General features: G+C 43.8%; 3 protein-coding genes across 4 annotated transcripts; all 3 read left to right on the top strand.

Annotated features, from left to right (window-relative positions):
- The first annotated feature begins 206 nt into the window (after positions 1-206).
- Positions 207-4988, top strand: tti2 (TELO2 interacting protein 2). Its single transcript, XM_087790352.1, has 9 exons — positions 207-300; positions 1225-1623; positions 1687-1853; positions 1919-1976; positions 2068-2196; positions 3539-3631; positions 3691-4022; positions 4081-4240; positions 4301-4988. The coding sequence occupies exons 2-9, from the start codon at positions 1231-1233 to the stop codon at positions 4442-4444; spliced, it is 1476 nt and encodes a 491-aa protein (XP_087646478.1). The 5' UTR covers positions 207-300; positions 1225-1230; the 3' UTR covers positions 4445-4988.
- A 939-nt stretch (positions 4989-5927) lies between these two features.
- LOC148087769 (uncharacterized) lies at positions 5928-7634 on the top strand. Its single transcript, XM_087790379.1, has 2 exons — positions 5928-5987; positions 6305-7634. Exons 1-2 carry the CDS (start codon positions 5969-5971, stop codon positions 7534-7536), a joined length of 1251 nt encoding a protein of 416 aa, XP_087646505.1. The 5' UTR covers positions 5928-5968; the 3' UTR covers positions 7537-7634.
- Positions 7635-8495: 861 nt separating this feature from the next.
- On the top strand, positions 8496-11132 carry LOC148087768 (uncharacterized). 2 transcript variants are annotated; one of them, XR_015711308.1, is made up of 3 exons: positions 8534-8596; positions 8998-9089; positions 9433-9544. XR_015711308.1 is itself a non-coding variant. In XM_087790353.1 (2 exons), exons 1-2 carry the CDS (start codon positions 8578-8580, stop codon positions 10881-10883), a joined length of 1470 nt encoding a protein of 489 aa, XP_087646479.1. In that variant the 5' UTR covers positions 8496-8577; the 3' UTR covers positions 10884-11132. The 2 variants fall into 2 exon arrangements, 1 of the variants encoding a protein (XP_087646479.1); XM_087790353.1 differs by lacking the exon at positions 8998-9089 and having other exon boundaries at positions 8496-8596; positions 9433-11132.
- The last annotated feature ends 4487 nt before the right edge of the window (positions 11133-15619 follow it).

Here is a 15619-nt window from a genome sequence, read left to right as displayed (position 1 = left end):
CTTTCAAAATTAAACTACTACGTTCAAAAAGTGAGAACAACATAATCGGTTCTCTCTTCTTCGGACCACTTTGGAGTCTTTTCACCTGCTGTGTGATCTCCGAAGTCTTTCTCCAAATTGTGACACTACTGGAGTCACACGGTCTCGTTCAGGATCCAGACCGAGATTCCTAAGTTTGTTTCATCAGAGTCGCCGTAGTCATGTCTCGAAATCTGTCGTGTGCGCATGCGTGCAACGCTCTTGGACAAGCTAGGCTAGTTTGTTGTCAAATACTTCTTCGGATCAGATGCTTGTCTAAAGGTATTTGTCTGTTTTTGGTTTATCTTTTGTGCTTTGCGAGATAACAGTAATGGTTTACGTTCACAGGTTCCCTGTTATTCAGTTTATTGGCAACACGCGTCACGTTCACAGCAGAGGAAGTGACAAAAAAAGTAACCAAAAGTCATGTTGCGATTATAGTCACCAACAGTCTGATATATACTATTGTTCCATTTGTGTAGTTCTCCCGAAGACAACTACACACTCGATAAAATGAACATAAAGAAGATATTTATGGTTTTCAGGGTTTGGGTCAGCAGAGCGTTTTATTTATTCAGAATAAAATAACCATTTTTTAATAAACCTTCCTTGCAATTGGGGAGAAATCCTGAAGTGATGCCTAGTGTTGTCTGAGCAGCTTCTCCGCTGGAGGTTCAAATAAAATCCAGATTATGGACAACGGTTGTTTTTTTAACCTAAAAGTTCAGTAGTACCAACAAAATGGGCAGATTTTTTTTCCAATCGTGGTTTTCTTTAGAAACGTGTCTTCTCCTTTTTCTAGCCCCAATGGTAAAGTTGTTTCTTCTGTAGTGGACAACGTTGCTTTTCAGGCTTGTTCAAGGCAATTTTTTAACTGTTCAGAATGTCTTTGTTATCAAAGAGCAACAACAGTTCCGTAGCACGAAATACATGTTATTGGCATTTCACTACTGGCACCAAACCGTACAAAATATGACATTTAAACCATAAATAAATAAATACGATTCAATTGAAATAAAATACAAAATATCAATAAAAAATCCTGTTGTACACAACATCAATTTAAACCCTAAAAATAAATCCATATTTGTCCGACTGTGGAGACAATTGAGTTATTATTTTTTGACACGATTCTTAATGCATTTTGTTGGTTTGATTGTTGCTGTTTTCTCAAGTCATGTGATCTGATGCTTGTGTCCTTTTCAGGTCAACATGAAGCCACGCCCCCTAATCCAGCGAATCACAGAGCTGACGCAGCAGCTGCTAGTTACAGATGCAAAGTGCGTGATCGAACAAGTCGAAGAAGCGTTTCAGTCCGAGGACTTTAATTCGCCGGCCCAAGAGAGAGAGGGGGCGGAGCTACAGGAGGCATACACAGATCTGGTCTGCGCTCTGATTGGCTGTGCCACATTGCCGCCGTGCGAGGATGGTGGCGTCCCCCCGGCTGCTTCAGACTACCGACATGTCCCTGACTTGGCCGCCAGAGTGTGTCGCGCCCTGCGGGCCCTGCTGCCCCCTCCGGACCCCGGGGAGGAGGGCGGAGCCAGAGAGCTGCTCCTTGCTATAGCGCCGCACGTGTGTGTGTTCGCCGTCACACACTTTCAGGTGAGAGAGCCTCAACAACAGGCACGGTTGCCATGGCGACACTTTAACAATTTTTGTTTGCAGGAGCAGCCATGGACTTCATCCTCCTCCAGACAGGAGGCCCGCCTCCTGCAGGGGGCGCTCCTGAAGACGGGCAGCTGGAGAGACTCCGCCCACATGCTGATGGGGGACACGGAGGGTGAAGGTGTGGTGGGAGGAGTTCTGGATGTCTTGCAGCCTCAACTGACCAGGTGAGACACCTGTGGTGTCATTTCCTGCTCACCTGCCCCCCCCTAACTTTGCGTGTGTGTGTCAGAGAGGGTTGGCAGCGTAGTGAAGCGTCGAAGCTGGTCTTTGCCTGGATGCTCCTGCAGGTCAGTTGACAAGTCGTCATAGCAACAACATTTCCGTCTATCTGTGGTCATTTCCTTAATGTTTGATCATGTGACTGTGATGCACGTGTAGCTCTCTGGCTCCTCCCTCTCCTCCCACCTGGCTCGCCTCCTTGGTCCCTCGCTCCTCCTCAACGACCACCACAGACCAGAGAACTGCATGCTGGGAGTTCGCTGTCTTCATCACATTGTGCTAAATACGGTACTCACACACACACACACATGCACACAAAAACTTATGGAAGTAACATCAGAACATAGAATATAATAATTTCTATATTGAAAGTGTCAATATGTTTTTATTAAATAATTTTAATTAAAAAAAATATTACAATATTTTCTTATTTTTTTTTACATATGGAATAAGATATTTTAATACCAATAACTCAAAAATATATTTACTATATTCAATATTTTTTATTTGTAGCCTTTCAGATTCAATGTAAAAATGTATAATCTTGCCAGACTTGCGATTCGAGCACCGAGCTACTCACTCTAACTTTTAAATTCACAACAAGCTGTACTGCTACAGTATACTTTCCAGTCTGCTTATGTGCATAAAAACATGTATTGGAGTACTGTAAAGCTTCAAAGCAATCACTAGCGGTGACTTAAAACAAATCATTATGTTCTTTAAAGCAGTTGAAGTGCGACTAACATCAGATCTTTATCAACTAAATTAATATTTTGTACATATTATTATTTCAGGAAGTCGTTTGTTTTAATTTTTTTGCTCATTCATGACCTTTTTTTGTATTTCTTGGTTTCTAAAGTAGCAAATGAATGATGAACAAAATCTTAAGCTTAATCTACAATATTACTTTTTTAATCTCCATTCTTTGAAAAGAAATGCAACTATAAAACGATCGCTTTGGCTCAATGTGTGAAGTCGAATGTATACAATAAATAGCTGGTTAAAAACGACATGTGTCGTGGATGATGAGATAGAAGACATACTTAAAATCTATATTAGTTGTTGATTCTGTTTGGAATGTTCTTTTGTAAAGTTAGGGAGATTCATGTCTCCTGAATCGATTGCTTTTGCGATGTCTTGCCTCTGCTAGACCCTCGTACTCACAACAACCATTATTTGCAAAAATAAAAGGTTAATAATTGATGCGCCATTGCTTCGACGTCATCACGAGATCGTCTAAGCGTTGCATGATTGGCTGAACTTTCAAGTAGCTTGGTACTATTTTGGTGGTACTTTCATGCCAACATTTTTATATTGAATTTAAAATACTAAAAACATAGAAAATGTGCTTTTAAATGATTGGAATTAGAATATCAAACATTATGTGGGGTAAAAAATGAACAAACTGAAAAAAACTAACTTATTATTTAAGAATATTCAAATGTTTTATTTATTTGTTTCTATTAAAAAACAAAGTCCACATTTTAATATAAAACTTATTGAATTATTCATTCATATTCAACACCATTATAAAAGTCCAACATTTGAAATGTTAAATTGAATCACTCAATATTATGTTCTGATCTACTTCTATAAAACTCTTCTCAAAAGACTCGTTGTGTGTCCTCAGCCTGCGGCAGAACTGCGCCACTTCAACAGAGCAGAGGTTGTTTATCAGGGTGTGTTTAAACACTTGTACACTTCTGAGGCTTCTATCATCCAGGTAACAAACACACACTAAACACATGTGCGAAAACACACATAGTGACCCCTGGTCTCCAGCTGGTCCTGCAGTGTCTTCTGGACCTACTTTTGGTCCTGGAGCGGCCCCCTTCCTCGCTGACATGCACGCCTAGAAAACCGTGTCGCCATGACGACGTGCTGCGTCTCGTTCTGACCCACATGGAGGCGGAACACCAGCTGGCGCTGCGGCGGGTCTACGCCGCTGCACTCCCACCGTTCCTGGAACGCATGGGCGTGACCTTGTGTCGACACCTGCGGCGGCTGGAGCGTGTTCTGTTGGCGTACCTGGAGGTCCCAGATCCACCCGAGGAGACCACCAGACTGAAGATCCTGGAGGGCGTCAAGACCACCATGAGAGTCGTGTGGCCAAGGTACACACAGGAACACTCAAACGCACACATAAATACACACACGTGTATGTGTTTGCAGGTTCGAGGGTCGCACGTGTGTGTTTGTGCGTTCGTTTCTGCGCCTCCTTGTCGACGTGACGTCGGATCAGCAGCTTCCTGAAACAACGAAACATCAATTGAGGATTCAAACCGTCGACTGCCTGAGGTTGCTCGACATCTGCTCGCAGGGGCGGGTGCAGGTGAGGTCAAAGGTCATGGGCGTCGCATGACTCCTTTACTCACTGTCACCTGTGTCTCAGCATCTCCTCTCACAGGTGGACAGCAGCTGCTGCAGCTCAGAGCTGCTCGGTTGCCTAGCAACATTGAGGACAGCCGAGACTGAACGACAGGCTGATGATGATGATGATGATGATGTCACAGCTGTGCCGACATCTGTCTCCTGATAGTCCAGTTTGGTTAAAAAATGAACTTTCCTGATTGGCGGCCAAGTCTCAGGCCCCTGCACCTTTAGGGATCAGCCACGCGGGGGCGCCAGAGTTAAAGAGAATGGAGACGCTATGTCAGTTGTCCTGAACTTATGGCCTGATTCGAAATTCTGCGAACAGGCATTGGTTGTCAAGGTTCTAATGAGTTCAGGTAAAGCATGAGACTTTATTCATGTTTGGTGTCAGATGGTTATGATTGATTATATAGTTATGGTTGGAACACATTTCTAAATTAGAATAACACAAAAACAAGACAATAATGGATGTTAGAACATACATCTAAGACTCCCAGCCTGCTGCCCAGTTTCCACAAGAACTGACAAGAGTTGAGTTGAGACCCCTGCACTATATCCACCACTGTGCTTCATTCCAGCTGCTGACCTTCTTTCAAGGGGAACAAAAGGAGAAACCTAGTGGTGTCCTTGTCCAGGTCGTGGAATTCACTTACAAACATAGGCTGAGATACAACTTTTTCTAGTAAATAAAATGAAGTCGAATCAAACAGCTCGTCTTTCTCCTCCTCTTCCTCCCTCTCTCTGAACTCCTAGTTGGTGTCACCAGAGCTGCATGAAAGTCGTACAGACAAGTCACCAATTTACCTGAAGAAAGTTACCATATTTATACTCTTTGGCATATCAGCTTTTTTCATGTTATTCATTTTTCCTTCCTAAATATAAAATGAAATCGATCTGGAAATAGATAGACATATGCAGGATCGATCGACGTGGAAATCATGTCAAAAACACTTGGCAGAGTAGACTCTCAATAATTAAAAATAATTAATAATGTTTTTAAATAATACATTATTATATCTTTAGCGAAGAATTTCACCACCGATCTTTTAGGAATGTTGTTCACACGTTAAATTACAACGATGGACGGGATTTAGCTCACATTTCTTAAAGTTTAACTTTAACCTGAGACCTTGGAGTAAACATCAACTGTTCTAACAATAGTTTGGAATATCTTTGTAATCTCGGCTATTAGTATCATTAAAAAAAAAAAATAGTCGCATCACCTACTAGTCAATGGCGCTGCAGCGCCCTCTAATGGACAAGCACGAGCTCACACGTAATATAAACGACCCAGACATTTATAACATTGGACATTAAGCAGCTGTTTTATACACATAGAGAAACATCCAGACATTTTCACAAAAGTAACATCTAAAAAAACAAGATTAAATCAATAACATTACTAAACGCTAATGAAAGTAAACGCAGGGCGACATCTTGTATCACACAAATACAAAAAAAAACAACCTGTATCCTCTAATATACATCAACAGAACGACAGGTTCCTTCTTTAAAGAAGGTCCTTAACTAAAAATAAAACAGTGACAGGTGCTTCAGATGTAGTCGGAATCGATCGGCCTTTATTTTGAAATATCCCGGAAAAGCTTTGCAGTGTTTCGGAAGTGCTTCTTCGGGTCAAGTGAGGAGTCGTCGTCTATCTTTGTCCTGCGAGGGAGATGAAACCAGAATGATGACAAAGTCAGAAGGTTAGGACACACACTCACACTTACACGCGGACCATATTCGTAACACCACGTGACACTGGATCGTGTAGTTTATTTTTTCCTGCTCTTTAAGCGCTTACTACGAGGGTCACGTGGTAGTGGACACACAATTTATTGTGTATTTTATCACAGAGCAACACAATGAGTCAAATTTAGCCAGTAATGATTGCGTTATTTTTAGTTGTATGCTATCTTAGTGATCACACACACAGCACTTGCACAGACACATGTATTTCACTGTTGTTGTGAACCAATTTAAACCCACATTTTAAGCAAGTGTTGCATGTGTGTGTCTGCAGTGGTGCGTCAGCTGCAGCTGGACCAGGAGGGAGCAGAACCTGCTGGTGTGAAGGAGGAAGAGGATGAAGTCAGCGGATCTAAGGAGTCGTCGAGCTGCAACCCGGATGACCAGGAACAGGGCAAAAAGTCCGACCCAGAATGTGACACCGATGACGGCAAAGACTGGAGGGAGACCAGCGAGGCCCGGTCAGGTCAGGACGAGTCAACGACCCGCTGCGTCTGTGGCCGGACATGTTCCTCCAGGAGAGGACTAGCTCAGCACAAGAAAACCTGCAAAGGAGGAAAGTCCAACCGGTGCTCCTTCTGCAAGAATACCTTCCCGGACAAAGCGACTCTGGATCGGCACGTGAGGGTTCACACCGGGGAGAAACCTTTCTCATGTTCAGAGTGTGGGAAGTCCTTTTCTCAGGGAGGAAATCTAAAGAAGCACATGGTCAGTCACACTGGAGAGAAGCCCTTCACTTGCTCGATCTGTAGGAAAAGTTTCACTCAGGGAAACTACATGAAGATTCACATGAGGACTCACACAGGAGAGAGACCTTACGGCTGCTCTGTATGTGGTAAGACTTTCCCTACTAAGGCCACTCTTGACCGACATACGACCACTCACACTGAGGAAAAGCGGTTCTGCTGCTCTGTCTGCGGCAAATGTTTCAACCAGAAGACATACCTGAAGGCGCACATGAGAAGCCACACAGGAGAGAAACCGTTCCCCTGCTCCATCTGTGGGAAATGTTACTCCCAAAAAAACAACCTGAACGTCCACATGAGGATCCACACGGGAGAGAAGCCGTTTTGCTGCTCCAAGTGTGAGAGATGTTTTTCTGAGAGTGGTGGTCTGAAGGTTCATATGAGGACTCACACTGGGGAGAAACCCTTCAGCTGCCTGCTGTGTGGGAAGCTGTTCACTGACAGGTCAAGTGTCAAGGCCCACATGAGAAGTCACACGGGAGAAAAACCCTTTAGCTGCTCCGACTGTGGTAAAAGTTTCAGTAAGTCTGGACATTTGACGATTCATCGAAGAATACACACAGGAGAAAAACCGTTCAACTGCCTGACGTGTGGGAGAGGCTTTGCTGAGCATAAAAAACTGAAGCTGCACATGAGGAGTCATACAGGAGAGAAACCATTTACCTGTTCTGAGTGCGGTAGGTGTTTCACTCGGAGTGAGTATCTGAGGGCGCACACTAGGACACATTCGACTGAGTCTCTGGGTCAGGATACTGTTTGATACTCCATGTGGTCCAGGCAGGCTTCCTGCCTTACAGTGTAGCTCCTCCATTTGCCGTCTATATGTTGTCTTATCTATTTTGTCATATGACTAGAGTTCAGCGAATGTAACATTTAAAACTCTTTGACCAGGTCGTTTGGTATCCTTTGGTTAGAGTGTAAAATAAATCTGTCTTACCAAAATTCACATGTCCGTTTGATTACTTTTTTTTTCAAATGTCACTGAACCCGTTAGGACTTAAAAACATATTCAAGATGATTGTTGACTGTGTGTGTGTGAGCTTGTATGCGTGTGAGTCCTCAGAGTGACAAAAGTGGAGCTCCAGTCTGGACCAGCAGGAGGTTCCACACATCAAGGAGGAGAAGGACATGGTGGTTGTGAAGATTGAGGATGATGAAGATGAAGCTCAGTCCTTCCTGCTTCATTAGTCCATGGAGACAGAAGGAGACCTCTGTGGAGGTCCAGTAGCAGGTCTGGACATGGATGCCATTGACAGTGACTGGAGGGATGACGTGAGATGATTTGAAAAGATTAGGCTCGACTCGGGCAAGAAACCATTTGACAGCTCAGGCTGTGGGGTAGGTTTCACAGAGAAAAGAAACTTGGAAAACCATGTGAGACATCACATGTGGGGAACAAACGTTCAGCTTCTCACTCGTGTGGATTTTGTAAAACACGCACACAACTCATTCGTTGGTGAAAAGAGATGTAAAAAAACGCACCTAGGCTTGACAACGCCAAAGCAATCGATTTCAGAAACATTGATCTTGTAAACGTTTTAAATTAAAACTTACCTGTCTATTACTATTACCTTATCATTATTATTTGAGTTTGTACGGTTATTACATTTAGTAGCAAGTAACTTTTAACTGTATAGCCACCACACTTTTTAATTTTTAATACTCAGTGAAGAAGCGGAAGTGACGCGGATTTAGCATTAGCTCCCTCCTGCGAACAGGCCGAAGCTTCCGCTGCGTGCGCAGCTGTCTGTCAGTCCAGGAGACCTGCGTGTGTTTCTGTCGATCGACGAGACTCGAGGAGATGTCCGACACGAGAGGAGGTACGAAGCTACGAGCAACTCTTGATGTCCGAGCGACGCTTCTGTCTGAACTCTGACGTGGATGACATTGTTATTTTAACATGTACAAGTCTGCGTCTGGTGACGTGTCTGGGACTAGTTTAAGATGAACACCTGCTGAGAACTCTGAGAGAACTATTGTGATGTTATTGAACTATTTCCTGTTATGCCAGTGAAGAGAAAGCTTTTAAACTATGAACCGCGTTTTGTCTTGTTTCTGTCGTCAGTGAAGTTCTGTTACATTTCTTTTTTAAGAAAATTGTTTACTCACGTGATCCACTTTTTTAACTTTATTTTTGTTAATGAAAGTAACACGTGGGAGTGATGAAGGAGCTTAAATCTATTTTTGCATCAGTAGCATCAACATGTTCTTCTGTGTTTAGAGGATAGTCAAAAAGAAAAAGTGTCTTCAGAAGGAAACCCTGACTGGCAGCAGAGAGAGTACTACAGTAACAAGTCAAGTGTCAACAGAGAAGTAAGACATTTATTTCGTTTCTGGAAATGTCAACAAAATGGTCTCTCAGTCATGTGAAGACGTTCAGATCTTGTGGTCCAGTGTCAAGTGTGTGACCACGAGTAGTCCTGTAATAGAGTCTGAGGTGGACCCTGACCCTTGTAGTACTGTGGTTGACTGCGCAGGTCCTCCAAGTTACTTGTCTTTGGTGGTCGTTCAGAAGTTGATAAGGTCAAATCAGGTTCCGAAGATCAGTTTCACGGAAATAAACTACATTCTCTTATGTTAGCAGGAGGATGAAGCCTGATGAGCCTCAAAATCGAATTGTTGACCCTGACGTGTGTGTCTGTGTCCATGTCCTTAGAGTGGCAGCAGTGGAGCAGCAGTCTGGACCAGCAGGAAGTTCCACAAGTTAAAGAGGAAGAGGAGGAGGAAGACGTTACCTTCAATGTGGTGGTGGTGAAGAGTGAGGATGATGAAAAGGAAACTCAGTCGTCACAGCTTCATCCGCACATTAATACACAAGGAGACCTATGTGGAGGACCAGAACCAACTGGAAGCTCAGATCTGGATCCATTCTTTAACTCAGACTCTGCTCATGAAACGTCTGACTTGACTGGATCTGACACAGATGACAGTTTGGACTGGATGAGACTCGGGATGACTCGGTCAGGTGACCTGAACAGTGCGTCCACCTCAGGGGCAGAACTGGAGCTCACCTGCGCATTCTGTTGTAAGAGGTTTGTAAGCCAAGCTAGACTAGTGCGACACATGCAGATCCACACTGGAGAAAAACCCTACAGCTGCTCTCAGTGTGGGAAAAGTTTCACTGAGATTGGAAGTTTGAAGATCCACTTAAGAACCCACACCGGAGAGAAACCCTTCAGCTGCAAAGAGTGTGGGAAGCGCTTCACTGAGAGAGGACATTTGAACACTCACATGAGACAACATCACACAAGAGAGAAACCATTCGGCTGCTCCATGTGCGGAAGGCACTTCACTCAAAAAGGAAGTCTAAAGAGACATATGACGATTCACAAGGGGGAAAACCCTTATAACTGCTCAGTGTGTGGCAAGCATTTCACCGAGAGCGAGACTCTGAAGTTGCACATGAGAAGTCACATGGACCAGGAGTCACTGTGCTGCCCAGAGTGTGGGAGGGGCTTTACAGTGAGTGGTGATCTGGAGGCTCACATGGTGTGTCACCCGGGGGTAAAACCTTTCTGGTGCTCTGAATGTGGTAAGTGTTTCACTGTCAGGAGGAGTCTGAAAAGACACATGAGAACTCATGAGGGAGAGAAACCGTACTCTTGTTCAGAGTGTGGGAAATGTTTTAGTGAGAAAGCCAATTTGAAGAGACACATGCGAAGCCACACTGGAGAAAAGCCATTTCACTGCACTGAGTGTGGGAAATATCTGTCGGACAAGGGCAGTCTAAAGATTCACCTGAGGTGCCACACCGGAGAGAAACCTTTTCCCTGCTTGGTTTGTGGGAAGTCCTTCACTCAGAGTGGCAGTCTAAAAATCCACATGCGACGACACACAGGAGAGAAACCGTTCTCTTGCTCTGAATGCGGAAAGTCTTTCACAGAGAGCGGAAATTTGAAGATCCACATGAGGAGTCACACAGGAGAAAAACCGTTTGGCTGCCCTATGTGTGGGAAGTACTTTGCTCTGCGTGGGGACCTGAAGAGACACATGACTATGCACTGCAGCAAGCACCATCAAAAAAAGGGTGACACCTTCACCACAGCAGCACCGACTGGCATGTCTGTTCAGCCCGAGATAGAGTATGTGGTGACAGACAGCATCTGAGACTGTGGCTGCGTTGTTTGATATACGACATGAACGTAACAGTTTATGCAGCTTCTCAATAAAATGTTTGAAGTTTGAAACTTGAATTGAGGAAGTGAAATTGGAGTCCAGAGTATGTGAAAGTGTAAGTGTGAGAGTAAATGTGTTAATTACACCATGAATAGAAGTGAATCACAACTTCAGTGATCCTTAACATCCCTGAAAATAATGTTTGTGTTTCTCTTACCTTTTTTAAACACCAGCCTTCTACTTGTTAAACAATGAACCAATGGGCTTCTTTTCAAAACTAGTGGCTATGGAGCTCCAAAATACCCACTCTCAATCCATGTCAACTAAGTGAATAAATAGTCTTTGTACTTAACTTTGATCCACTGATTTTCTCAATGGAGTCATGATAAGTTGTGGTCCTAGTTGTTTTTCTCTATTTGCCTCGTATCACCTGTCACTCTGACAGTTATGGTAATCTGTAGGTGTAGATGCCATCAGGAGTCTTGGTTCTGATTCCTGCACTCTGAACCCAACAGAGGCTCTTCACTTGGTACTTCCAGGCAAACCTCTTGTCACACACTGCAGCTGAATGGTTATCGCCTGTGTGTGTGGCCGGGCGTGTCTTCAGGTATCGGTTTGATTAAACTTCTTGTCACAGAAGGAGCAGCTAAATGGTTTCACCCGAGTGTGCTGTAATGTGTGCTTTCTAAGGTAAACCTTCTCTGTGAAGCCCTTCTTGGAGCAGCTGAAGGGTTTCTCACCATAGTGGCTCCTAATGTGCTTTGAAACACTATTTCCTGCATTTTGAGGGCCACATTTTGTGAGATAAAGGCAGAGCTTTTTACCTTTTTATACTAGTCTAATTTTTTGTTAATGAATTTGTGAAGGGTCATGAAAATTAGAGGTAGAGAGTTTGGTACAGGACCTTGACAAAATGAGTACTCATAGACACTGTATATGGCAGGAAATAACATTATATTAAAACTTCAAAACCATGCCTCGCACAGACACATTTCCAAAAACGCAATATACCAGTACATTTTTCAGTGAACTTTACAATTACTCGACATTACATGCTAAGCACTAAAAAGGTTAAAAAAAAAGGAACGAGTCCTCGGGTGATATTTATAACAAAGCCCAACTAAGGAGATAAACTCTAACCCAGTATGTGCCAAGTTCCAGCATGAAGAAAAGGGAGGTTTAAATGGAAGTGGTGACACTGAGCCCCCTTTTGCACATGCTGGCCCAATTGTCACAAGCTGAGTCAAAGTTAAACTCCTCAGCATCAGGCCCTTCTATTAGAATCATCAGCAGGTTGTTCAGTCGGTTCCTCAGGGCTGTTGTGACTCTCTTCGTGGTCGAAAAGCTTCTCTCACAGTCTGAAATGATACAGAAGTCAATGGTTTTATCTTGCTATGTCCTAGAAATCTGAGCCCTCATACCTGCTGTAGACACCGGGAGGACTGCAATGGCTGCAGCCAACCTGGCCATGTTAGGCATGGTGTCGGCATGAACCTGCCGCACCTTGCAGAGCACCTCGTTGATGCTGAGGTGGTTGTAGTGTTCCAGCATCAGGGAGGACAACACCTGGTGTTCGCTCCGCACATCCTCCCTGCTGACTTCTGTCCCATAGTGTTCACAGAGCAGCTGGAAAACAACTCACTCAGATGTGTAAGATAAGGTAGGATTCCTGCGAAAAGCCTGGCAAATACAAAGCACACAATTAAGCCAGAAATACAATTGTGAGAACTTCGATATCTATGCTTCAAGTTCAACATACCTCAAGTTTGTTTGACTGATCAAGTTTGTTTGACTGATCGTGGTCAGCCTCAGCAGGGTCAAACACAGTGAAGGAAGACGTCAGGATATTGTCCGTGAATGGGTTGTAGATCTAAAATGGAACATGTTCAGTTTAGCAACATGGACATTTTCCTAAGATTCTTTAAAAAAAAAGATTACAAACCAAACCTTGTCAACCTATTTCTTTGTTATGAGACATGCGTATCTTGACGGAACGTATAATTCTTCTATATCTTTCATCAGCCAATAGAAATGGACTACTTACGTCCTTCACAAACTGCTTCTGTGCAGCTTCGCTGTACTCCATGTTGCACACCTTTGTTTCCTCCATGAAGCTCCTCAGCCCTGCAAAGTGTTCCCCCGGAGTCTCCTTCAGCCGTTGGAGTGCTTTAATGGTGGAGTCGACGTTGATGTCGATGTGGCTGAAGTCCACCTCATGTTTCTGCAAAAATTAAACATTCAATAAATGTATTCATCGATTAAGAACTAAATATGTTCAGTCATCTTGTCGGATAAAAGTAATTTTCATTTTCTTCTAACAAAGCCTACCTGAAAGATTCCTGACAACTTCTCCAGGGGGGCAGGATGTCAGACAGCATGAGGAGGATGGCAGAGAACTGGAACGTCTTGAGGTACGTTGCCAGGCCTCTCACCACTGCCTCGTGCATCTCTGCAGCCTCATCCTCCAGGCTCGTGATCACGGCGGAGAAGGATCTGCGGAGGGCTGTCACGGCCTGGTTGTGAGACAGCCACCTCACATCCTCCGCCTGGCTTAGCTTCATACAGTTGTCCTTTGAGTTCACAATTGCCTGAATAAAGGAGGGCAGGAAAAACACTTTTCATACTTCTACTAACAGTCAACACAAAATATTTACATCCAACAATAACATTTAGTTGGTAGTGATGAAGGACCTGGATTTCCTTCAGTCCGGACATTCTCACTGGCGATTTTTGGTAGAACCGGTACAGCTGGCCCAGCAAGTTATTGAACTTCACCAGGTAAGGAATGCCGATGGCCAACTGTCCAGCCACCTGAGCCATCTTGTGTGCAATACAGTGCACGTTCACCAGCTTTGTATTGTCCCTACTTTGTTGTGTATATTGATCCTTCCAAGCTGGATCAAAGCCTGACTGCTCTTTCTGGAGATTTTCTGACCTCCAGCTTTATCACACACATTGGAGCTGTATGGTTTCTCATGACTGTGACTCTTCACGTGTCTCGTCATGATCTTCTCGTCCAGGAAGGTTTTCTCACACAGGGGGCAGCGGAACCGTTTATTCTCCCGGTGGTACCTCTGGTGCTGTGTGAGGCGTTCTTGCCGCTGGAACTCCTTACCACAGTCAGAGCAACTGAAGGGTTTCTTTAGCGAGTGCTGCTTGACGTGCTTGCCCAGGTACTCTTTCAACGAGAAGCTCTTCCCACAAGTAGAGCAGCTGAATGGTTTCTTCTCTGTGTGGAGCCTGGAGTGCCTTGTTGTACCTGTAGAGTCTGTCCAGGTCTGAAGCTCTACTCGCTTCTCTTCGGCTTCTCTCCAGTCCTCACTGTTGTCGGTGTCAGATCTGGATGCTGGTTCTGCTGTGATGTGTTCAGCTTCCTCCTCTTCTGTTTTCACATGGAACGGCGTGAACCTGTCGACCTCCTCCTCTTGGATGTGGGGATGTACTGGATCCACTCGGTTCGGACTGGAGGTCCATTCGTGCGCTTCTTGCCATCCATCTGGAACACGTACACATGTCAGGTCCGACAGGTCACGACAAGGCATCTCCAAGTCCTTACGAAGCCTCTATGTAGGTCCTGGTCCAGTTTAACATTGAGGTTCTTCTGTCACTACATTTACAAACACTCGCACCAACTAACCTATTAAAAGCGATTTAAAAAAGTTTCCGGTTCGAAAACAAACTTTCAGTTTTCAACTTTTGTCCATTCGTGTTCATTTCCGCAGATAAATCTGGTCCAGAGAAGAAGGCCTGTGATCTTCATGAAACCAAAATAAAGTTGTTGTATGGAACAAGGCGGAACCAACATTCTCTTAAACACGCCGGACTCCTTCAGTGCGACACTTCCTGGATATTTTAAGATGGTGGCGCAGATGGGCCAAAATTCGGTTCACTTCGACTTCTCCACCTCAATCTCCGACCTGGACTCTGGTCCAGAACTTTCGAAGGTTCATGAACGACCACCTGGTCGTAGCTCCGCGATAGATATTCGGCATGTTTGAACAACCAGTCGCGGCGCTGGAGTTGGAAGAAGAAGAACGAGCTTCCGGTGTCTCTCCTTAAACAGGTGAGAAACTCCACCTGCGCGTTTGGACGAGCTGTTGAATAGAATAGAAAGAATAGAAAAGCTTTATTCGAGTGTGACGAGTGTTGTTTATAGTTCCACATTTTAGTGAATTCATCTAAATAGTATTTTCTATTGGATCCATATGCCAAAGACAAGCAGATATTAAAACACTAAATAAAATAAAAAAATAAGATGTTTACATTTTCTATTGATGCAACTAGATTAATTTACATTCTTTGCACTCATTCATGTGTGTTATATTTATATATTGACTATTTTTAGGTCTGTTGTACAGTTTTGTTTTATTTAAGTTTTTTTTTTCTTTAAACGGTTCAAAAGTTAAATAAAGATATTGTATTCAAATAAATGTATGTATCAATCAATACATTTTGTTTCACATTAATGTGCAGGCGTGCCCTCCAGTAAATAATTGCTGTATGATGATATACATGATGTACAATGAATTTAAATGGTCCCAGTATTGCAATAATGTACTTTGCGATGCTCCGATCATTTAACATCTGCAGGAAACTCCTGCATGTTCTATCAGTCAGTGGTCTGTCTTTTTGGCCTTTGCTGGCGCAGTTAATGGAGGTCATTTTGAGCTGTGTAGGACCCCTGAAGCACCCGTGAGAGAACCAAGCTGACTGGCTCAGGACCAGGT

Source organism: Callionymus lyra, chromosome 1, assembly GCF_982586985.1.
Source record: "Callionymus lyra chromosome 1, fCalLyr1.hap1.1, whole genome shotgun sequence".
Taxonomy (NCBI): Eukaryota; Metazoa; Chordata; class Actinopteri; order Syngnathiformes; family Callionymidae; genus Callionymus; species Callionymus lyra.
This window is presented reverse-complemented; position numbering and strand designations above follow the sequence as displayed.